The 23,139-nt window shown below is 45.0% G+C and overlaps 2 protein-coding genes across 7 annotated transcripts; both read right to left on the bottom strand.

The window, feature by feature from the left end:
- Positions 1-2,173: 2,173 nt before the first annotated feature.
- On the bottom strand, positions 2,174-21,401 carry GPRASP3 (G protein-coupled receptor associated sorting protein family member 3). 6 transcript variants are annotated; one of them, XM_031446271.2, is made up of 6 exons: positions 21,341-21,401; positions 15,455-15,525; positions 13,047-13,209; positions 5,883-5,983; positions 5,422-5,518; positions 2,174-5,283 (listed from the first exon to the last, which is right to left on the bottom strand). In XM_031446271.2, exon 6 carries the CDS (start codon positions 5,133-5,135, stop codon positions 3,453-3,455), a length of 1,683 nt encoding a protein of 560 aa, XP_031302131.1. In that variant the 5' UTR covers positions 5,136-5,283; positions 5,422-5,518; positions 5,883-5,983; positions 13,047-13,209; positions 15,455-15,525; positions 21,341-21,401; the 3' UTR covers positions 2,174-3,452. The 6 variants fall into 6 exon arrangements, with proteins under 6 accessions (XP_031302131.1, XP_064338911.1, XP_031302134.1 ...); XM_064482841.1 differs by lacking the exon at positions 21,341-21,401 and adding an exon at positions 15,656-15,797; XM_031446274.2 differs by lacking the exon at positions 21,341-21,401 and adding an exon at positions 15,664-15,797.
- GPRASP2 (G protein-coupled receptor associated sorting protein 2) lies at positions 18,156-21,344 on the bottom strand. Its single transcript, XM_031446270.2, has one exon. It carries the CDS (start codon positions 21,075-21,077, stop codon positions 18,501-18,503), a length of 2,577 nt encoding a protein of 858 aa, XP_031302130.1. The 5' UTR covers positions 21,078-21,344; the 3' UTR covers positions 18,156-18,500.
- Positions 21,402-23,139: the final 1,738 nt, after the last annotated feature.

The following is a 23,139-nucleotide window of genomic DNA, read 5'->3' as shown; positions in this document are numbered from 1 at the left end:
ATTGAAGGACCCCATGATTCTTCACGGTGTGTGCTCTCACTCTCTGCAACCTAACCTGTTCAAATACAGGTGGTTTTTGGCTGGAGGCCATTGCCATTCATGATCTTTGATGAAGCAGTACCACTTCAAGGACTCTGTCATACAGAAATGTTCAAACAGGCAAGAAGTCATAAACAATGGTGCATCAATTTTCACAGAAAAAATATAAGAATATGCTAAAGAATACAAAATAATAAACTAAAAAGTATGTTGCATGGAAAGTACAAAAGGCTGTTGAGAGAAATTAAAGAAGACTTAAATAAATAGATATATTTTGTTCATGGGTCAGAAGATTCAATATTATTAAAATGTCAGTTCTCCCCAGATTGATCTATTTTTTTTAGGGGGGAGGTAATTAGGTTATTTATTTATTTATTTATTTATATGGAGGTACTGGGGATTGAACCCAGGACCTCATGCATGCTAAACAACTTGCTCCCAGCTGGACTTTTTATGGAAATGGACAGGCTGATTCTAAAATTCATATGGGAAAGGATGAGCAAGAATAATCAAAATTAATGAAAAATAATAGAGGACTCACACTGCCTGACTTTAAGACATTATAAAGTCACAGTAATCAAGACAAGTGTGGTATTGTAATAAAGATACACAAGTAGATCAATGGGACAGAATAAAGTATCAAGAAAAAGATCCATACATACAGAGACAACTGATTTTTGACAAAGATACAAAGGTAACTCAGTGGAAAAAGAAGAGTCTTTTAAGCAAGTGATGCTGTAACAATTGAGTATCACATGCCAAAGTTGAACTTCAACCTATATATATAGTGTGTACCATACACAAAAAACTCAAAGTGGTTCATAGGCCTGACTGTAAAACCTAAAACTGTAAAACTTTTAGAATATAGGATAAAATCTTTATGACCTCAGTTAGGCAACAATTTCTTACATATAACACCAAAACACAACTGGTAAAATAACTGTTCTTCGCTAAAATTGAAAGCTTCTGGTCTTCAGAAGACATTTTTAAGAGAATAAAAAGACAAACCACAGACTGGGAGAAAATATTTGTAAAACATAAATCTAATAATAGACTTGTATCCAGTATATATAAAGAACTCTTAAAAAACAATAAAAATAAACCACTCAATTTAAAAAAGGGGGCAAAATATTTACATATACTTCACCAAAGATATATTGATGGCAAATATCCATATAAGAATATATTCAACATCAGTAATTATTAGAGAAATGCAAATTAGGACTACAATGAGATATGGCTAAAATTAAAATACCAACCATATCAAGCATTTGCAAGGATGTGAAGGAATCAGAACCCTCATATACTGTTGTGGGAATGTAAAGTGGTACAACCACTTTGGAAAATGCAGAAGTTAAATATACACCTACCATATGATCCAGTCATCCCACTCCTAGGTATTTATCCAAGAGAAAAGCAAAGTGTATGTCCACAGAAACAGTTGTACATGAAGCAGTTCTAGGAGCTTTATTTGTAGTAGCTCAAATCCGGAAATAATCCAAATGTCCATCAACAGGTGAAGGGATAAACAAACTGTGGTATAACCATATAGTGGAATAGTACTTGGCAATAAAAAGCAATGAACTATTGATACACATAACAACATGGATGGAGCTCAAATAATTATGCTGAGTGAGAGAAGCCAGCCCCCTTCCCCCTTCAAAAGAATACATGCTGTATGGTTCCTTTTATGTAAAATTACAGAAAATGAAAATGATTCTATATTGTCAGAAAGCAGATCAGTGGTTGTCTGGGGAGAAGTGGGAGGGATGGATTACAAAGGAGCATGAAGAAACTTTTGGGGGTGATGAATATGTTTGCTATCTTGATAGTGATGGTTTTGTGTCTGTGTACATATATTAAAACTTATCAAATTGTATACTTCAAATATGTACAGCTTGATGTATGTCAATTATCTCTCAGTAAAGCTATTAAGTAAAAAGTTAAATTGCAGTATAATACTAAATTGGGAGGATCATTGAAAAGACAAAAAGGCAAGTTACAGAATACTCTAGTCCTATTTTTGCAAAAGAAATAAATTTATGCATATTATTCATTAAGAGGATATGCAATGAAAGATTAAGGCACTATTCACCAAATGTTAGCACAGGAAAAACATTAAGAGATTCAAAAATATTTGTAGAAGCCTATTTATTGACATGGAAAGATGATCACAACATACAGTTAGTGGGGGGGAAAGCAAGTTACAAACAATATTTACAGTATGATCTTGTTTTAGTTTCTTAACAATTAACAATCTCAAAGCATATAACCCAATAGTTTTACACATTGAGACATTCTCTTCAGCTCAAATCCATACACTCATTTCAGACTTGTCTTCTGACTCCCAGCAAGGTATAGCCACATGCCTAAGGGACATGCGCAGTTAGAGGAAGTTAAGAATTTCAAGACTGGCAGAGACATTATCTACAGCAAAACTGAATCATTAAAACCAGCCTGTGAGCCTGGAAGGCCACCACATAAAAAAGAAAGAGGACTATAAAGTTGTGTAACTAGAGTGGGTTCTTTATCAGACAAAATAGCTATGCCACCTGCCTGCTGTGGGAATCTAGGAAAAAGTTTAATCCTCATTGGAGGGGATTCCGAATAATGAGTTATAATCATAAAAAATATCAATACCTAGCTCAGAGGACCATGGTGAGAAGAGGAAACCTGTAAAATATAGTGCCAACACAGAGTCTGACATGAGTCTCAGGAAATGTTGCCTCCCTACACCTACCTCCTCCCTCCTCTCCTGTGAGATGACCTGACGTAAATGAAACAGCCTAATATAAGAGTTACAAATGTAGCAAAATAAAAAAATGAGCATTACATTTTATCTGAGATTCAGGGCCATTTGTGTTTGTGGAATGAGTTATCTGATTCAGGTAGAATAGCGGAAAAACAGTAATTCCTTTCACATTAAGTAGCCTGCAGCAACCCTGCCTTCTTTGCCTTTTGAGAGTGCACATTTGGCAACGAGTGTATGTGTGTGTATGTATGTGAATATGTGTACTATTAGATATCTTCTTGTGTATATATGCTCTATTTCTGCAACTAGATGATAAATTCAAGGATATTTTGTTTTTTAACCATTTGAAGCCACAAATGGATCTAAGCAGATACTAATTAACAAGTTAGCTTACTTACGATGCACCAGTTTGCTATCTTCTTAAGTTAAATGGTAAAGAGCTCCCCATCTACACAAGACAAAAATCTATAGCAGTTTTCAGCTCACAATAAAATATTACTTTGACAAAATGGTCTAGCTCAAACCTAGACTGTCACAGGTAATATTGTGTTACAGACATAACGTATAATGTACACACTATAATAACCAAAACATTACACATGGGAACAGATAGCCTATTAGAGTTTGGAGATTGTTCAAACCAGTCTATTTCTGGCTCATTTTACATTGTTTCAATAATCACTTTAACTTCACGGAAAATGGCCATGAGTGTACTGTAACTCAAGTGATCAACAACTACAATTGAGCCCTTTCTGATATGCTCCTTTATGTTAATAAATATGGCCACAGCACTAACGAGATTGGCTTTTGCCTCTTTCTGGTTAAAGATGAGTTTTAATGCTGCTAATGCCTCTGTATTGATCATGTCTCTGGCTGCAGTTGGATTTTCAGACATATTCAAAAGTACTTTCAAAACAAGATTTCTGGTTTTACGATTTCCCAGGGATAGCAAATGGAAAAGCTCTGAAAAGTAACTGGCAACAATGTGGTGATGGTTAGAATCAGTAGTCAGTTGTCCTAGTATCTTTAATCCAGACTGCTGTCCGGGTGAGTTCAAGGGAAAAGACATGGTTTCCTTACACATATGCTTAACATGTAATTCAACCTTGCGTTGTCTTTCATCTCCAGAGGGGGGATTCAGAGTAATTACTGCCTTTTTTCTCATCTCAGAGGAAGGAAAACTGAGTAAGCTTTCAATAAGTGTCACCACACCCACCTCATTAATGAACTCTTGGGCAAATGGGTGAACATTAATGATCCCCATCGCAATCTGAGCGATTTTATGAATAAGAGGATCAGTAGTTGACTTAAGTAAGGTAACCAGTTTTTCAAATTCCTCAGAATCCATGTAGCATTCCATTTTGCAAGGGCAAGCAAATGGCTTAATCCCATTCACCTCCCTGATCCTGATTTGGCGTCTAATCTCCTCTATGGTCTGGATGCAGGGGTCAGAACCAAATGCGTACTCAGGGACAGGCTGTGTGCCTGAGGGAGTGCTCCTAGAAGAGCACGCTGTTGCCGCAGGCAAAGAATGGGTATTTTCCTCAGCTGAGGCCAGGACAATATACGAAGGAGGCTTTGTCTCAGATGAGGCCTGGGATCTAAAGCCTAACACTGCTGGAGTTACAGCAGGGGCTTTGGGCCAGATCGTTACCTCAGACCAGTCCTTGGGTCTATCTTTTTCATTAATTTCATCCACAGGTTGGGGCCTGATTATCCTGCTCACAGGTCTAGGGTTAGGGTCAAAACTAGTTTCATCTCCATCCCAAAACCAGTTCCCAATAACATTCTCTTCCTCCTCCTCTTCAGCCGCTGGCTTAGTCTTGCCACTGGCCCCAGCCACAGGCTCCAACTTCTCAGCATAGGACAGGGGAGTAACATCAGCTTTACCTTCATCCTTAGCACAGATATGATTACCAGACTCTTCTCCATTCCAGAACCAGGAGCTATCACTGGCCTCTTCCCCAGCCCAGAACAAGGTATCAACACCAGTCTTATCTTTACATGTAGTTCTGGACTCAGCGCTAGCTTCAGCCACAGAACAAAACCGAGATGATCTAGTGGCTTCATCTTCAGCTTTGGGCCTAAAATCTGACAGGGCTCCTTCCTTCACCTCAGTAACAATCTTGTTCTTAGATGCTGCCTTCATCTTTGCCCCTGCATCTTCCTGAGGCCCTGCCTTGGCCACTGCTTTGGCCGGGGTCTTGGCTACAGATTTGACTACGCCAGTAGCCTCCCTCTTTGCTTCAGCCTCTACACCAGCCCTTTTTTCAGTTTTGGCCTTCTTTTTATTCTCATTCTTTCTATTCCTATTCCTTCTACTTGCATTCTTAACCCCAGTCATGGTTGAAGCCCAGTTATATAGATAGCTCTATAATCTTGGCCTTGGTCCTCAATGTGTCCCAGGTCAGTGTCTTGATACTCTTTTACTGGACTGAAGGTGATGATCTTCTGTCACTCCAAGGCCACCACAGCCACCACTGGAGATAGACCTGAGGTGGAAGAAGGAAATGGGCTTTGAGTCTCTTCCAACTGTGCTTCTCTATGCAGACAGCCACACAGGACATGAGAGAACAAAGACAGACTGTGTAGTAGAAGTGGAATAGTAGGGTGCTCATGCTCACACTCACCTTGGATCCAAATGAACAGCTGTTGTCCGCTTTCTTAATTAAATTCAAAATGAACAGCTACCTGCAGACTTCTACAGAATGGTATAAAGGAACAAACCTATGGATAGACAAAAAGTTAGAGGAGAGAAAACAGAAGAGACTGAGATGGCCCAATGTGACAAGCATTACAACATATACTTCTGCATATTCAAGGCCATGTTAAATCATCTCCCACCTGTCCCCTCCTCCCAAACGATTCCCCATCCACTTCCAGAAAGCCTGTAGCTTGTCTAATTACACCTTCTCTCAACTCTGAAGTCATTCATTTTCCTTGGACAAAAATACGAGGTGCAAGAGTGGGTAGTGGAACAGAGACAACTGTATTTAGAAGGCAAGCAGTGAAAAAGATGGGGACTATTATTTCAGTACCATCTTGCATGCCCCTGCTTTTTTCCCCTTCCCCACACATATATAGTTCCTACCTCATTCACCACCTATGCCAACCAGCCCACAAAGCAGGCATCCGCAGGAGAAGTCTTTCCCACCACAAAACAGTCCACTAGCTGGAGAAGAGTCACACACCCTACAGAGAGAGGAGGAGCATTTAGCAAAACACCAAGAGAATATGTTGACAACGGTAGTAAAATACCAGGTTAATGGACAGATTCCCAGAACTCAGGCCCTAAAACCTCCTTGTCAAGAATCAGGAAATAAATAAATGGATGTCCACAAAATCTTCTATGGGACTGCATCCGTAGCAAAATAAGAGGGAGGGGCTGTGACAGGTGGCTGGGGTTTGAGTTTCCAGAACCAGAAACTGAAGAAGCAGACTGACTTCAGGCGTTCTAAATGAACACTTTAGAAAAATTTTCGTATTCTGAACTGCCATTCCCACACCTCAACATATTAACGTGGGCTGGCATGTCGAGATTCCAAACGAGAAAGGTGGATTAATACCACATTATTTACTGACATGGATCCTTTCCGTAAAAGTCGATTAACCCCTCACCCTGTCATTTGCTTGCATTTAACTGGGCTCAAGCTCTAAATATGGAAAACAATAAAACTGCCATTTTAAGAGGCACATAAACTTTTCATTTTGGTGTCTTCATAAACTACTCGCTTACTTCCTCTTTCGCTGAAATCACCAGACCTACCGCGCAGACAGGAGACTTTGGCATCAAAGAGGCGCCTGTGGGAAGGGACAGCACCCAGGACGCGGGACCCACAGGTCCCTTCCCAGAATCCGGGCCCCCGCACCCGCCCGCTCGGCCCCCAGCTCCGACCGCCACCCCAGCCCCGGCCCCGGCGGCCTCCCAGGGCGCCCCCACCCCAGCTCCCCTCCGCCATTTCTCCCGCAGCAGCACCCCCACAGCCCTCTCCCGGCACAGACACCGTCGAGGGCGGGGCGCGGGCGCCCGGAAAGCTGACCCGGGAGCCGCCGCGCGGTTCGCCTGCCAGGATCCCAGCCAGCGTCTGCGGCCAGACCCCGCGCCCCGGGTCCCGTCCGCGCCGGTCGCCGCCGCCTCGGCGCCAGGGCGCCCCCGGAGCTGCGCACCTCCCTCGGGGACCGGCTCCAGCCGCGTCGCCTCCCGCTCGCCAGGCTGCCGGGGTCCGCGGGGCAGGCTGTGAGCTGCTCGTCGCCCCCCACGACACCCCCACTTGCCTGCACAGGCTCAGGGCCCGGGTGGTCGGCCTGGCCCTCCGGTCGGAGCTCCTCACTCGGATTCCCACCGCTCTCCGTGCGCTCAGAATGGCAAAGAGGCGGCCCGCCCCCCGCGCCGCTGCGCCAAACCGGGCAGGGGCTGCGCAGGATGCGGCACCAACCGCTCGCGGCGAGGGTGTCGGGAAGGGGGGCGGAGGGATACGGCACGAATGGGCTCGACGCCCCCTCCCAGGCCCACCGTAGTTCCGACCCAGAGGGGGCGGGGCCGGGAGGAACCCCAGCCTGAGGGGCGGGGCCACGCCAGCCCGCCTCGCCCGCCCCCCGCGGCCCCCGCGCGCCGCGACCACCCCCACACTTCTGGCCCCACAGTGTGTGGGGCCGGCGAGCGGTCGGCGGTGGGGGCCGGGGTCTGGAGGTCCGGAGGGGCCGCGCTGAGGGGAGCAGCGGATGGATACAGACCGCCCCTCGGTGTGTGTGAACCCCAAGACTGCTCGGTGTCCGCCCCCCTCCCCTCCCCTTCCCTCTGCTCCCCTGCCCCCCCGCCCGCCATCCTTCCGGGATGCAGATGGGAGAGGGGCTGTGAGCGCGACCCTCCCCAGTTCTGCTTTCCACGTTCAGGGGCCGCGGTCGGGAGGAAGGTGGGAGGGGGCGCCCACGAAGCCCGAGCCACTGCCCCTCTTCTAAGGGAAGGCAGCCCCAGACCTCTGGTCTGAGGAGACAAACCACTTGTTTGCGCCAGCGTCGTCATTTTTTCTGCCACACTGCTGTTTTCTCGTTCGCGGTGGTAACACGCTTTGCCATTGCGCGGTCCCCGCAGCTGCCCAGGAAAGAGGGCCCTTCCCTGTCGGGGACCCGCAGCGGGTCGTACAATCCCCCCGCCTCTCACCCCACAGCCCAGTGTCAGGCACCAGGTAGGGCCTGTCCTGGCGCCTCTTCCTGGGTTCTGTCTGTCAAGTCTTCTCCTGCAGTCACTTCCACCCTCCCATCATCTTTGGCAGTGAGGGAATGTGGCAGGGGTTCGAATCCATTTGGATCTCAGCCACTTGCATGCACACTTGTCTAGTTTATCCATTAGGGCTGTTAACGTATTTTAATCATACTTATTTTTAATTCCCTGTCTGATAATTCCAAAACCTGCTTTATAGCTGAGCCTAGTTCTGATGCTTTGTATCCTTAATTTATGCTTTTTCTTGTCTTTTAGTGTGTTTTATAATTTTGTGTTGAAAGCTGGATATGATGTTGGGTAATAAGAACTGAAGTACATAGAGCTTTAGTGAGAAGTTTTATGTTAAGCTGGTTAGCAATTGTGCTGTGTGTAATGTTTGCTGTAGCCATAGGTGCCAGAGTCTTCATATTCCTCTAGTGTCCTTATTTTTGTATCTCCTCTTAACTTTGGGCTTCCCTAATTGCTTCTTGCAGAGACTGCCTGCATCTTGCAACTCTTTAGCTGCACTCCACTGTTACTATCCTGGAGGCCTGTTAGCATGTGGAGGAGAGGAAGTGTTTATAATCTTACGGTTAAATTCCTGCCGTTTGTGGGCACGTGTCCCTATACTATGACCTTCAGAAGTGTTTCTTTAGCTTCTTTCTCCCCCTTATAGGAGAATGGAAGGCTAGAGTGGGCTAGATAGGAGGAATGCCTTTCTGTCAACTGGGATAAGGCTCTAGGAAAGTCTTTTCCACTGGAGAATAGGTCCTTGTTGTAGAGAAGACTCTGGGGGTGTATTTCTCAAGAGTACACTTCCCCTCCCACTGTCAGTCACGAGGGGATCTTTTGGGGATCTTCACTGTGCGAACCTGCTGGAGTTCCTGGAGGTAAAGCCCACTGAGCCTCTATGGCTGCAGGTCCCTAGAAGTTTCTCACTTTCATACTATTCCACCCGCAGTCTCCAGCAATTTGTCAAAATTACCATTTAAGTGTTCTTACCTGTTTATGTCTCTAGCAATTTCTGCTCTATGTAAAGAGAGATAGGCTATGACTCTCTGGATTTGTCTTTTCTCCAGAATTTGGGGTGGTCATTTGCCCTATGACCTCAGTTCTAAGGTAAGTTACTGATTTTCAGTTTGTTCAGTATTTTTTTTCTGGTTATAAGAGCAATGACTTCCAAGCTTTTTACATGTCAGTCTGGCCAGTCTGGAGTATAGATTTTAAGAGGGTAGCTAAAGGCCAGTGAACACAGCTTTTGTCCTCTTTTTTTCAGCTGAACTTCGGAACTGGGAATAAAGTTGCCCTTGAAAACCTGGCTGCTCCATAAATATTTGCTCTTTTTCTTCCCAGGGATAGAAAATTTATGTGGCTCCCTGAACCTGGCATCTCAGCCCCCAAATTCTTAACCTTGATTGTAGATTAGAATTCAGACTTCCTAAATCAAAGTTCTCAGTGGTGAGGTCTGAGCAACTGTGACTTAACTCCAGGAGAAAAGCCATCTCTGTTACCACCACCACCACCGCCATCAAGAGGCAGTGCACTCTGCTACTAAGTGCTTGCTTAGACTTGAGTGACCAGTTTCTGAGCCCTGGAAGCACCTTCTAAAAGGAGGCTGCATGGTAGAGTAAGGACTCTCTCCTCTGGGCTTTACTCTGGGAACTTGGCCAGACTTCAGAGCCACGCCAGACTTCAGAGTTTGAATAGAGACTTTACCACTAACTATTTGTGTCACTTTGGGAAAGGTACTTAATGTTTTTATAACTCAGTTAAGTCATCCCTCAAAGGGGGTTGGTAATAACTACTTCACTGGATTCTTGTGCACACTAAATGAGAAACTATATGATATTCAGAAATATCTGCATGTATCGGGCCTTCGTGGCTCCTTCTAAAATTGTGATCTAGTCATATTATGGGATGAGCTGGGGAAAGCAGTAGATGAGAATTCCATAGAGATCATAATTGCTAAGACATCGCCACTGGTCTCTTTGTCACTGTAACCTAAGTGCTTTGTATACTCTCTGTTGCTTAACATACCACCTTACTAAAAGAACGTCACTTTTGCATAAGTATGCCTCCCTCCTCCTTGTAGTAATGTACCACAGGGAGGCTAATCCCAATTCCAGAGGTGAGTCTGCTTGATCTAGGGCTAATCCATCCCCTTGGTACTCTGGTTCTGGAAGGGGTGGTGACGGAACTCTGCTCAATGAGACATGAAGAGAAGTTTGCAAAAGGACTTTTGAAGAAAGCGTCCTCACTCATAAGAAAAGGCCATCAGTAAAGATTGTCTCCTTTTCTTCCTTGGGAAGCTGCTTGACTCCAAGAATTATTGCAGCCATCAAGTTTCAGCCTTAGGACGGAAGTTGATATTGTGAATGGCAGAAGAAAGAGGTGGAAAAGGGCTCAGTCCTTGGCTGAGTCAAGCAATCATCAAGGCTGCCTTGCCTTAGAACTTCCAATCTGTGGATAATAAATTTCCTTACTAAGTTAAATTTAGTTGAGTTCCTTGTTATATGGAACAATGCTAAGTGATATGTATACTCAGGCACAAAACAATGCCTCAATGCATAATAGTTCCTGACTTTTGTCTGTTGGTAAGCACCTACCTCTTAAAAACAGTGGCAGAACTCATGTTTCCACGTTAAAGAAAAACTAGATTCTGAACGTCTTGTCTAATGATTGCTAGAGATCTGACAACTGTGATTGCCTTCTGTTCTAGATTGAAAAGGAATGCCTCAGGCAGAAAACTCCAACCTTTCTTTTAGGGGGTTCAGAGGTACATTAAATACTTGAGCTCACAGATATGCCTAGTTTCAATTCAGAGAGTCATTGTGTAAAAGTGCACCCATGTGAAATATCCATGGTGTAAAGATATCAAAGGTTACCTGCTTTCAATTTAGGTGACTGTACTGAAGTTGAGAAAAATAAATTTAGTGTATATAGTCAGAAAGTTTTGGTTAACTTTCCCCAGGTGCACTGCACTAAGCAACAAAGCTATAAAAAGAGGTGGCTATTTAGGATTTATCAAGAACTGGGATTTTGCCAGGACAGTGGAGCCAGGCACTAGAGGATGAGGTAGCAGAGCAATGGTCCATGATGGACCATTCAGTAGGGAAGGAAGGAAGAGCTGAAGTATGCCAATACACAGGTAGAAGGGGCTAAGAGACAGGGAGTCTAACAACACTAAGGTTCAAGTTTCTTTATGATGAATAAAGTACTTTGCTACAAGCTGTAAGGAACAGAAAATCTGATGATGAAGATAGTGATGGTGATGATGGCAGCTTTCAGTGATAATTAGCACATGAGGGAAATTGATGTAGCGTAGTGGTAACACACACCAGATCCAGATTCAAACTAGAAAGGCTTGACTCTCAGCTTCTCTGCTAATCAAATCAAGCTCTGCTAATTGAGCTTGCCAAGTTATCAGTCTGTGCCTCAGCTTCTTCATGTGTAGAACAATAACAGTAACAGCATCATCTCTATAAGTTTGTTTTGAGGATTAAATAAGTTAATATATTTAGAACCCTTAGGGGAATATCTGGCATTTATAAAGCACCCTATTAACAATAATTATCATCAGCCTTCTGTATCCTTGGGTCCCGCATCCATGGATTCAACCAACCATGGATCAAAAGTACTTGAAAAAAAGGATTCCAGAAAGTTCCAGAAATCAAGACTTTAATTTGCCACACACTGGCAACTATTTAAGTAGCATTTTCATTGTATTTACAATATTTACATAGAATTTACATTGTATTAGGTATTGTAAGTAATCTAGAAATGATTTAAAGTATATGGGAAGATGTGCATAGGTTATGTGCAAATAGTATACCATTTTGTATAAGGAACTTCAGTGTCTGGATTTTAGTATCTGTGAGTGGTCTTGGGACCAATCCCCCTTGGATACAGAGGGACAACTGTACTATGAAAAGCAATAAAAGGCTCAGGCATTGTGGTCAGACAGACTAGGGTTTGATTCACACTTTCAGAGTCCAAGTTTCTTCCTCTGTGCTACCTACCCCGCAACACTAGTTCTGTCTTATTCATAAAAAGAGTCCAGTACATGACATAAAAACAAATGCTTAAACAGAGGTGAATAAAATACTGTGTAAGTACACACGATGGAGGAATTCTTTCCTATCAGGGGCAAAGAATAAGAGTGAGAGTATCAGAAAGACTTCAAACAGCATTTGAGCTAAGCCTAAAGGATGATTATGTTTCCCACAGGCAGAGAAAGGGCATGAGAGCACTGAAACCTGGGGGAACAGTGTGGGGAAACACACAGAAGTAGTAAAGCCCAGAGTATAGTTGGGTTGGGAAATAGAAGATAGTCCAATGTGGCTTGAGTGCAGACAGAGTGAAGCAGGGCTTGGACTAGGTGAGGCACAAGTGAATGCCACCTTACACTATGTCTTTATCTCATTCGAGTCCTGGCCCTGACTTGGAAGAATGTGTTAGAAATTGAGATGGAAAGGTAGAATTGTATGGAAGGGCACAGGGCCTTGAAACCCTCCATAGGGAACCTGGTCGTACTTTATACAGGAGAGCCCACTGAAGGTTGTCATTGTTGTTTTTTTAACAGAGGTACTGGGGATTGAGCCCAGGACCTCATGCATGCTAAGCACACACTCTACCATTGAGCTATAACCTCCATCCCAGAATTTGTTTTTGTTTTTGTTTTTTTGAAATTGAGGTGGAGTAGAGGGTAAGCTTTGTTGTAAGAATATAACTTTCATTTATTCATGATTGGACAGATGAAAAACGTACCCTAATTTTATCCCCAAGCAGCAACAGAGTAGGTCAGGTGACATCTGAACCGGTCCCGATATATATTACATGAGATAGCCCATACTGTATATCCAGAAAGTGGGTAGAAACAAAAGGGCCATATGAGTGATGAAGAATTTACTCCAATTACACCCCCAGGAAAAAACTGAAGGATGATCCTGGCCCTTACAAGTGCTACCCAAGGAGTGATGAGAACAGAGATAATGATCTTCATGAATGGACACAGAAACACACACACACGCACACGCACAGACATAACACACTTACCCTGTCCTTTGGCTGAGATTGAAAAAAAATCCACAGGCGTGGATTAGTTATGTATCTGCCCTGGGATGCATGTGGGACTTAGAGGTATCTGTCTGGGCCACAATGTGAAGTTCCCCAAATATAAATGCAGTACTCTCAACAGGAAATCTAGGCTGAGGGAGCTCTGATAAGAAAAAAAAATAGAGAGAGAACTTTAAAAATCATCTAAATTGCAGACGCAAGCCACAAAAACATATGCTGCTTTTTCACCCATAATAGTGGGCTCTGCCTCCTTTATTTAAAAAAATTTTTTAATTGGAGGTACTAAAGATTGAACCCATGACCCTGTGCATGCTAAGCACGCACTCTGCCACTGAGCCATACTCTCCCCTTCTTCTTCATTTTAACTTGTTTATGTATGATGCATAGGTGGCTGCTAAAAATAGGGATGTGTGACACTACTGAGATCAATCCTTTGACACCAACTACCTGGAGTTAGCATCAGACTCCATGGTATTTAAGGGTGCAATCCTCAACAATACTGCCCCCATGTGAGTTCAGATGCCAGTTACAAGTCTTGGGGGCCACCCATACTTCTGACTGACAGTTATAAATTCAGGGTACCCACAACCTCCTCAGGTTGGATAATTTACTAGAACAACTCATGGAACTCACTAAAAGTGATATATGTAGAATTATAGTTCTACTGTAGTTTTATTAGAAAGGATACACATAGGACAAGGTCTGGAAGGGTCTTAGGCATACAGCCTCCATGCCCTCTTCCCATGGATTCAGGGCAACATCACTCTCCCTGGATATCAGTGTGTTTACCAACCAGGAAGTTCCACTGATCCCTAAGTTTTCACTGGGGTTTCATTACTTAGGCTCGATTGAATAAATCATTGGTCATATGATTGAACCCCACATCTAGCCCTCCTCCCCTCTCTAGAGTTCCTGCTGGCCTAAAGGTCCAACTCTAACTATGTGGTTGGTCCTTCCAATGACCAGCTGCAATCTGAAGCTAACTAGGGACCCACTACAGTCCATTCACCAGCATAAAAAAGATACTCCTATTAATCAAGAAATTAGAAGTTTTTTTGAAGCTCTGCCAGGAGCTAAGGACGAAGGTTAGATATGTTCTTTCTTATACCACACCATGTTTGAGGCATTTTGTCAAACTCTAAAAGCACACAGACACAGACAAGAGACTACAAAGCTTGAGGGGAAAGGCCATAATCTAACCATTGGTCCTAATACTTACATTACCAGAATTCTGGAGAGTAGAGGGAAGAGGATAATAACAAAGGAGGCAGGGGTAAGAGAGTAGGAAGTAGGAGGCTTCAACCTCTATAATCTTACGTGCCCGCTGCTCAATTCTAGCTTTTAAAAGTAAACAGGAGGGCCTGAAGTAGTTTTACCCCATAGTTTCAACTCTAGTGAGTATAAAAATAAGGATATGAGTGGGTTTAGGAAAATGCATTACTTTCTAGTGACACTTCCCTAAAATGCCTTGTCATCCAGTGGATCCCCAGGGCAGGGGTTGGGGGTGGGAGGTGGGATATTCAGTTAGAAAGAGGACAAGGACTTTCCAAGGGCTGCTACCTAAGATAAGACCAAAGGAGCAAGTCCTAAGAAGTGGGCAGAAAGCAAAATACAAGGAAGACAGCAAAGTATCTGCAGAGAGGACACATCTGAGACCATCCATAAAGCAGTTTCCATACGTGGTTCCCAGAAAAACCCTGTTCTGAGGCCCAGGACAGCAGCAGGAGGGAGCCTCAGGGGGAGTAGCAGCTTTTGAGTTCCTAGATGGGAAGGAGCTGCTGCCTGGGGCTCAGATCCAGAAATCATCTTCGGAATCGAGAAGCTTGGCAGTATCCCAAAGAGAAATCTTATATGAAGGGCCCAAAGCATCTAGATACCCTCCTCCTGAGTCTGTTCTCTCCCCTTCCCTAAAGCTACCCAGACTGGGGTTCCTTCCCCTCTTGCAGCTCCAGACACCTGGAGCCTTGGCGCCCTCCCTCGATTTCGAGCTGGTCTCAGCTATCCTCACCTTCTGGAAAAGACAGACAGTAGAGAGTGAGCGCCAAGTAGGTGGGAGGAAGGGAGTGTAGCTCACAGTTCCCATCCTCACACCTGCCTTTCCAGAGCCAGCGCCACGAGTGTACACAAATTGGGTGTTCACGAATTGCCACTTCACCGTTCCCTGTCTCTGGTCTCCCCTGAAGCCAACTCCCTCCACGTGTCCACCTCCCCCACCCACCCACACAGAGAAACACAGATTCACACTGCGCTGGGCGGGGAGCCTGGGGTGAGGGCAGGGGTGTTCGGAAGGCAGGGGAGAGAGACAGAGGGTCCGAGGCACTTCCTGCACCCGGATCTAGTCTCAGCCAGCGCCCCTCACGGATGCCACTTCTCGGCCTCGAACCTACCTCCTCCAACAGCGACGGCCGTTTCCCTCCACGAAGGCCTCCCGCGGGATGACTTCCTGCGTCTGGAGCTCCTGGACAAAAACAGACCCCGGCTAAGACGCTCGCGATTGGCTGAGGGACTGTGTCCTCTCCCAACAAGTGCCGTAATTCTGGGCGCCCGAGGGATTCGTTTTCAGGCTAGTGCAGCATGCAGACACCCACCCACACACCATCACATCCTACCACTCCTCCCACGGCCGTCCGTCAGTCGTCAGGTGTAAGTCCTTCCTGTCCCTTTGCAGCTGAGCGCGACACACCTCTACGCCCGTCCAAGGGACAGCGCGGTCACGTGACCCGCCGTCAGCCCCACGTGACCGCGCAGGCCGCTTGTCTGCCGCAGCCCTGCAGCACCGATGGCAGTCTTCTGCCTCTGGGCTCGAGCTGCTTGCTAGAACAGTCTGAAGCTCCTGACCGTGCTGAAGATACAGAGCTGGAGGGAAGGCTGGGCCGGAGCCAAGCTTCCAGCCCTAGGCTGGGCCTTGCTCTGTAGGAGCACAGGGCTGGCGACGAACGCTCAATGAGGAGTTTGGAGACGAACTGACTTTCAGTACTGATTCTGTATAAAACTCGGGTGACATAATAACACACTCCCGGGATCTGTCTTGAAAAATATCGATAGGCAAAACAAACTCGCATTTCCACCACTGGGATGATCTCTGTTAACACCTGTGGTTTGTGAAGAGAGGCAAAACTGCCACTTTGCCCTACTTCCCTGAACCTTGCATCCTAGAATCGGGTGGGGTGGGCGGAGAAAAAAGCATATTGCACTGCCGGAAAAATTTTACAAAAATTGGGTAAAGACAGCATAGCTTACTGGATATTAGTTAAATCCAGTGTTGGGATTTACTTTCTACTGATCCAGCAAGTTTTCAATCATGAGAGGCTGATGTTAACTTGCAGATGTCTTGTCCAATACGTATGGAAATGATTTATGTCCAGTGCAACAGAGAGCATCAGTGGTTTCAGTTTATTGCCCTTAAGATATTAATCAGCTTTGTATTTGACCCAGCAATGTTACACTTTTATTAATTTTGTTTGTATGAAATTGAATGTATATTGTTATATTGATTGTATTGTGTATATTGTATATACACATCTCCTTCAACAATTTTCATAATCTTAGTAGTTAACTGTGTTGAAAAAAATCTTCCATATGCTCATTTCTAATTTACAAATCATGATTTTACCTTTTCAAAAATTAACAGCATCCTCAGACAAAACAAAAATAATATTTTCATCATGTCTGAAAATAATGAAACATGATTATTTCCCACAAGTCTGGATTTCCTCTCCTAATAACTCTATCCCTCACTTCTGTAATTCTTCTGTCTGAAGTTATGGCATAATCTTTTCACTTGTTACTGTGAATACACACAACATAAAATCATTTTGACCACATTAAAGTGTACAATTCAGTGGTATTAAGTACATTCACAATGTTGTGCAACCATCACCACTCTATCTACTTCTAGAACTTTGTTGTCACTCCAAAGGAAATGCTATGATTTTTTTTTTTATGTAATAGTCATGTAAAAAGGTTGCCATCATTCTGCAGGAGAATAGTATAAACTTAGCGACCCTGGTAATTTTACTTTTCTTTAAATAAACATTTCATAAGCTAGTCTTTCTTAAGTGTCATTCCTTTTCAACTTTTCTAGATAAGTTTATCTCTAGAAATTCTTTTTAACACTTAGTTTATTCATTTATAACTGTATCCTTTCCAACATGTCCACCTATAACTTGAGGCACTAGATGTAAGCGTATTAAAAGAAAAAACCCTGTCTTATTATTATATCTCCCCATGCCTGTCTCTGAAAACTTTTTTTAGCATAGTGTATTTTTTTAGACTTTTATTGAGTTATAGTCATTTTACAATGTTGTGTCAAATTCCAGTGTAGAGCACAATTTTTCAGTTATACATGAACATGCATATATTCATTGTCACTTTTTTTTTCACCCTGTAGCATAGTATATTTTTTTCTAGATATGGGATATATGAAGTTTCTCAGCAAGTCACACTGAAATTGCATAGAAATTGTGTCTATTTACACATTTTCAAAATGGGATCTAATTTTCCATAGATGATATCACATTCTTCTCTATTTCACTGGACATAAAAGAATCAGTGCCATTTCATGCCAATAAATAGATCATTTTTAATAGCTGCATGGTATTTCCTTAATACTTTCCTTGGACTAGGATCACAAAGAAAATCTTATTCCTAACCCCATTTAATTGGTGACACTGAAGCAACACCTGTACTTTGAATTGCCAAATGTGTAGATTTGGCCAATTTAGTTCTTCAAACTGGCCTCCTTCCAACTGCAACCCTCACTAAATGTCTCACTTATGCCAGGCAGATAGGTTACATTTATGCTACTGGAACAGATTTTCCAGTTACACACTTTCCTTCATACCACCACTGCTCATTTCCAAGAATGACCTACTGGGTTGTCTTATCCTACTTTTCAGTGGCCAATTTAAGTGGGTCCCACTTCTCTGATGCATTCCTCAAATACCACAGCCCACAGAAATCCCTTCCTTCTTGAGCTCCAGGAATGGGATTTTTCAAATGAGGGTCTATTTGTCATACTACTAATTATCTATGTTTGTAAGTGTGCCCATGTACCTACACCTGGATTTTAAACTGAAGAAGGGTCACTTTGGCCAATTTTCACATAGAACTTTATTGAAAACACAGACTCGAATAGAGAACCATATGTTTAAACAACAAATAGCAGGGTAGCTTACACACACGGCTCAGTTCATTGAAAGCTCAATACTGAAAATACTGCAATCTGGACAGCAAGACAAATATCAACAAATTTTTTTCAGCACTAATAGTCATTTGGCATCCACAAAATGATCCAGCTCAAATCAAGAATTGGACAACGTTAACATCAGCGTTAAAAACATAAGTTACAACATAAAACCAGACTGAAAACCAAAGCACTACTTAGGGCTCTTTGGGAACATAAGGCTGATCAGAGGCAGGTGGTTAATCCTATTAGCTTTTTGGTCCCTCAGGATCATTCTGATTGTCTAGTTGGACTTGCAGTTCCTCAGCTAACTTCTCAAACTCGTGGAATGCAGAAATAAGCGGCTCAAGACTGAAATCATCATCAATTAAGGACATTGTTCCACTTTTTATAATATTACTGATATTCTGAAACATTTTAATAACAATCTGAATGTTATCGTTTGTCTCTTCTATGTTAAAGAGCCCCACAAATATTGATAGAGCTTTGGCACTGAATAGTTTTTTTGCCACCATAGGATTTTCAGACAAATTCAATAGCATTTTCAGAACATGAAACTTTGTTCTTGCATTGCCTGTAGTTAATAAGGAGAGAAACCCAGACATATAATTGGCAACCAGTGTGTGATAGTCAGTAGTTGTAGTAAGGTGTCTAAGCATCCTTAATCCAAGCAGCTGCTCAGGGGAACCCATGCTATGAGCAAGGGTTTCTTCACACACTTGACATACGAATGTCTCAATCATGTTCAGATTTGGATAAGGTGGAGCCATGTGAATCATATTTTCCAAAAAACTTGTCCTAACACGGGAGGAGGGATAATTGAGCAAGGTTTCAATAAGTGAGACAACACCTGAATCACGAATGAAATCGCGGGTAAATTGAGAAGCACTCCTCATACCCATTGCAATTTTAGATATTTCATGAATAAAAGGATCTCGAATTTTGTCCATTAACAGAAGGAGTTCTTCAAACTCTTCAGGACCAATTTTAAGCTCACATTGTATGCAGCTGCAGGACCAATTCTCAGGCTCTGCACTCTCCTTGGCCTTAAGATGCTCTCGAATTTCCCTGACTGACCGGTAGGACGGATCATAGTGAAATGGGAACTCAGGGTCAGGCTGATCAGGCTGCAGCAAAGACTCCTGGTCTTCCCCTTCTGGGGTAACCTCCACAATCTTGGGCTTTCCCTCAAACATTTCAGAGTACACAGATGCTACTGCTTCTTCAGGAATTCTAAATGGGCTTGGGGATGGGAAGCCAACCCCATGACAAAGACCAGGTTTGAATTCAACAGTAACCTCATCCCAGGTTTGGGGCCTGGATGATACATTAACTTCCTCCTCAGCTGAATCTCTGAACCTGGGAGCAGCCTTGTACACGGGACGGGGATTTAAGTCAAAGCAGGCCTCATCCCTGTCCCAGAACCAGGACCCAAATATGGCCTCTTCTTCAGACTCTGGCCTGGCCTCTTCTCTGGCCACAGCTCCCAAACTGGACTTATCCTCTGTCCAGAACAAGGATCCACCAATGGCCCCCTCCTCAGCCCCTGGCTCGGATTCACAGATAGCCGTAGCCCCAGCCTCCATACCGGCCTCTTTCTCTGCCCAGAACCAGGACCCAATAATGACGTCTTCCTCACATCTGGACTCTTGTTTGGCCCTATCACTGTTGTTAACATCATTCTGGGCCCTGGGCTTCAAGATAGTATTAGGCTCTTCCTTGTCTCTGGGCCTGAATCTACTATTGGCCTCTTCTCCAGGCAAAAACCAAGACTCCTTATAGTACTCATCTTCAGACTCAGATTCAAAAAAGTCCTCTCTCTTTGTCCGGAGCTTGGACCTGATATTTGCCTCATCCCTGACTCTGGGCCTGAACAAGTTATTGGTATTTTCTCCAGCCCACAAGCAGAATGGGTTGCCAGACTCTTCCTCAGACCCAGACCAGGAATCAATATAGGGATCTTGCTTGGATCTGGGCTTGGATCTGGGATTAGGCTGATGCTTGGCCCTATGCCTGGACCTGGTATTGGCCTCTTCTCTGGGCCATGATCTGATACTGGCCTCTTCTCCAGACCAGAAAGAAGACATTGTAGAGGTCTCATCTGCTGACCAGAATCCAGACTCATTAGAGGCCTCCTCTCTGGCCCTGGGCCTGGGATAGCACCAAGACCCTGTATTAGTCTCCTCCCCTGATCCGAACCAGGGTTGGATTCCTGTCTGAACCTGGGAGCCAGGAAAGGTCTCAGTCTCCACACCGACCAATTCCCTATCCACAGGTAGGCCCATAGGTTTAGCAACTGACCCAGACTCAGAACTGACCAGTGGCCAGGCTACCGCATTGTTCTGGGACACGTTCTCTGTTTGGGACATGGCCTCAGCCCCAAACTCAGTCTGGGCCCAAGCCTGGGCTTCATCCTTGGGCCTTGTCCCTGGGATTGCCTTGGCTTCAGTCTTAGGACGTGCCCCACCTACTGCTCTGGCCTCAGTTTTGGGCCTCGCTCCTGCCACCACTTGGGATTCAGTTTTGGGCCTTGCCCCGGCCATTGCCTGGGACTCAGTTTTGGGTCTTGCCCCGGCCATTGCCTGGGACTCAGTTTTGGGTCTTGCCCCAGCCATAGCCTTGGACTCAGTTTTGGGCCTTGCCCCAGCCACAGACTTGGACTCAGTTTTGGGCCTTGCCCCAGGCATTGCCTGGGCCTGGGTCCTAACTTTAGGTCTGACCACCATTGGGACTTCATTCTCTCTCTCAGCTCCACCCCCAACCTCTTCTCCAGGCTTCTTTTCACGCTTGGCCTGGGCGCTAGGCTCAACCTCAGCCCCAGTCATAGTACAAGTTACAAGGGAGGCCCCGTTAAACACTCCTATCCCAGTCTCAGTCTCTACCACAGATCTGTCACAGTACTGGATCTTCACACTCTAATCTTTCGATGATTCAGGTGATACAGTTGGAAACAAAAGTTAGTCAATCACCAGTCCAGCAGGCAGTCAGCCTCCTTCCCAAGCCCAGCCTCAGCCAATATTGCAGACAGAGAGAAGAGGAAGCACAAGCAAGCTGGGGGAAGATGGATGGCTCCCGGGTGGGTGCAGACCTGTTGAGGGTGGTGGTCAGCCCCAAATCCCACACCACAAGAGCTGCCACTGGAGATCAATCTAGGAAGAGAGAATGACATGGGGCTTTGAGTCTCTTCCAATTGTGTCGCTCCACGCAAACACACACAGAGAGACTGGACCTTTAATGCTTAGTGGGACAGTTAGGTTATCAGGTCTCTCTGCCACCCTCATTTTGCACACACCCTTTACTCCCAGAGCTGCCACACTGCTTTGCCAGCTACAAAAGAGGTGTGAAAATGGTGGGAAAGTGTTTTGGCAATGGGAGAGGCTGAGGAGCACCCAGACCAGACCCTAATCACTCCTGGACCTGTGTTGGTCTCCTCTAGACCACTCAAAGTGGTACCCACTCTCATACCAACCTGCACTTATGTGGTGCAGTTTTCCTCTTCTTGCTTTGTCCAGTAGTATTAAGCCCTAAGCAGATAGCAGGCCCTCCTATGGATAAGCAAACATATAGGAGAAAATGGAGTCTGAGTGCTTGTTTGACAGGCAGGTACTTTGACCTCTGACACACACATCTTTCTGTTTAAGGGTCTAATTTGGTGCTTCCGGTCTCCTGGTTCCTGCTCTCAGGTCTTCTCACATCCACAGCCCAATCCACACTTACCCCAATATTCCTAACATCTCCTGCAAAAATGGGCAAAGGGTTCTGCAGAAGTGTGCAAATCTGGAAGACAGTAGGACACGTGAATCAAAAACACCCAATTGGATGAAATATACCTGTCAGTCTTACTTTGTAGCTATCCCCTGCATTGTCCCTCTTCAAACAAACCTCCAGAGACTTGATCCAGTCTCTTCCTCCTTTCCTTTCTTGCAGAAGTGACCAGCCTTACAGCAGCCCTATGGACAAAAGATGAAAAGGTAAGACAGGAGACCAGGTAGCTACTAAGCGCCTGGTGGACAGACCAATACCAAGGATGGGAATCTATGTATTGTCTTTAAATAGTTAGAATTCTCCTGGTAGAAGATTATCATTTTATTTAGGCTATTTCTGCGTTCCCAATAACAAACGACATCTCTTGACGTCACACTCTTCGCATTTCTCTCTTCCCCAATTCTAAGGATTCACCACTAGGTGTACCACATCCCTTTGCCTTGCGCAGCATAAATTGGGGGAAGGGCGCCCGCATATTCTAGAAAACAGGTTGTGCAGTGGTACTTGCATTTATGACTTTACCCTCACCCTCACCTCCCAACCCCTTTTCCACCCTCAATTTTGGATAGAGATGAGAGAGGAAGGCAAGGGAAGTGCGTAGAAACCTTAGAGGGGAATTCTAGAAGGTATTCCCGGATGCCTTCTTGCTCTGGTCGCAATCACCCCACCCCATTCGGGTCTCCAGTCAATGGCTGCTGCCCACCCCCACCTCCCAACCCCACACACCTTCAGAAATACAGGCTCGTTTCCTGTTCTTCGTTTTTCTCAAGCCTCTCCTCTACAGATGCACCCCTTGGCCTGAAATCGCCAGACCTACCGCGCAGACAGGAGACTTTGGCATCAAAGAGGCGCCTGTGGGAAGGGACAGCACCCAGGACGCGGGACCCACAGGTCCCTTCCCAGAATCCGGGCCCCCGCACCCGCCCGCTCGGCCCCCAGCTCCGACCGCCACCCCAGCCCCGGCCCCGGCGGCCTCCCCGGGCGCCCCCACCCCAGCTCCCCTCCGCCATTTCTCCCGCAGCAGCACCCCCACAGCCCTCTCCCGGCACAGACACCGTCGAGGGCGGGGCGCGGGCGCCCGGAAAGCTGACCCGGGAGCCGCCGCGCGGTTCGCCTGCCAGG

The sequence above is a fragment of the Camelus dromedarius genome, chromosome X (assembly GCF_036321535.1).
Source record: "Camelus dromedarius isolate mCamDro1 chromosome X, mCamDro1.pat, whole genome shotgun sequence".
NCBI lineage: Eukaryota > Metazoa > Chordata > Mammalia > Artiodactyla > Camelidae > Camelus > Camelus dromedarius.
The sequence above is the reverse complement of the archived record's forward strand: the minus strand, read 5'-3'. Positions and strand labels throughout refer to the sequence as shown.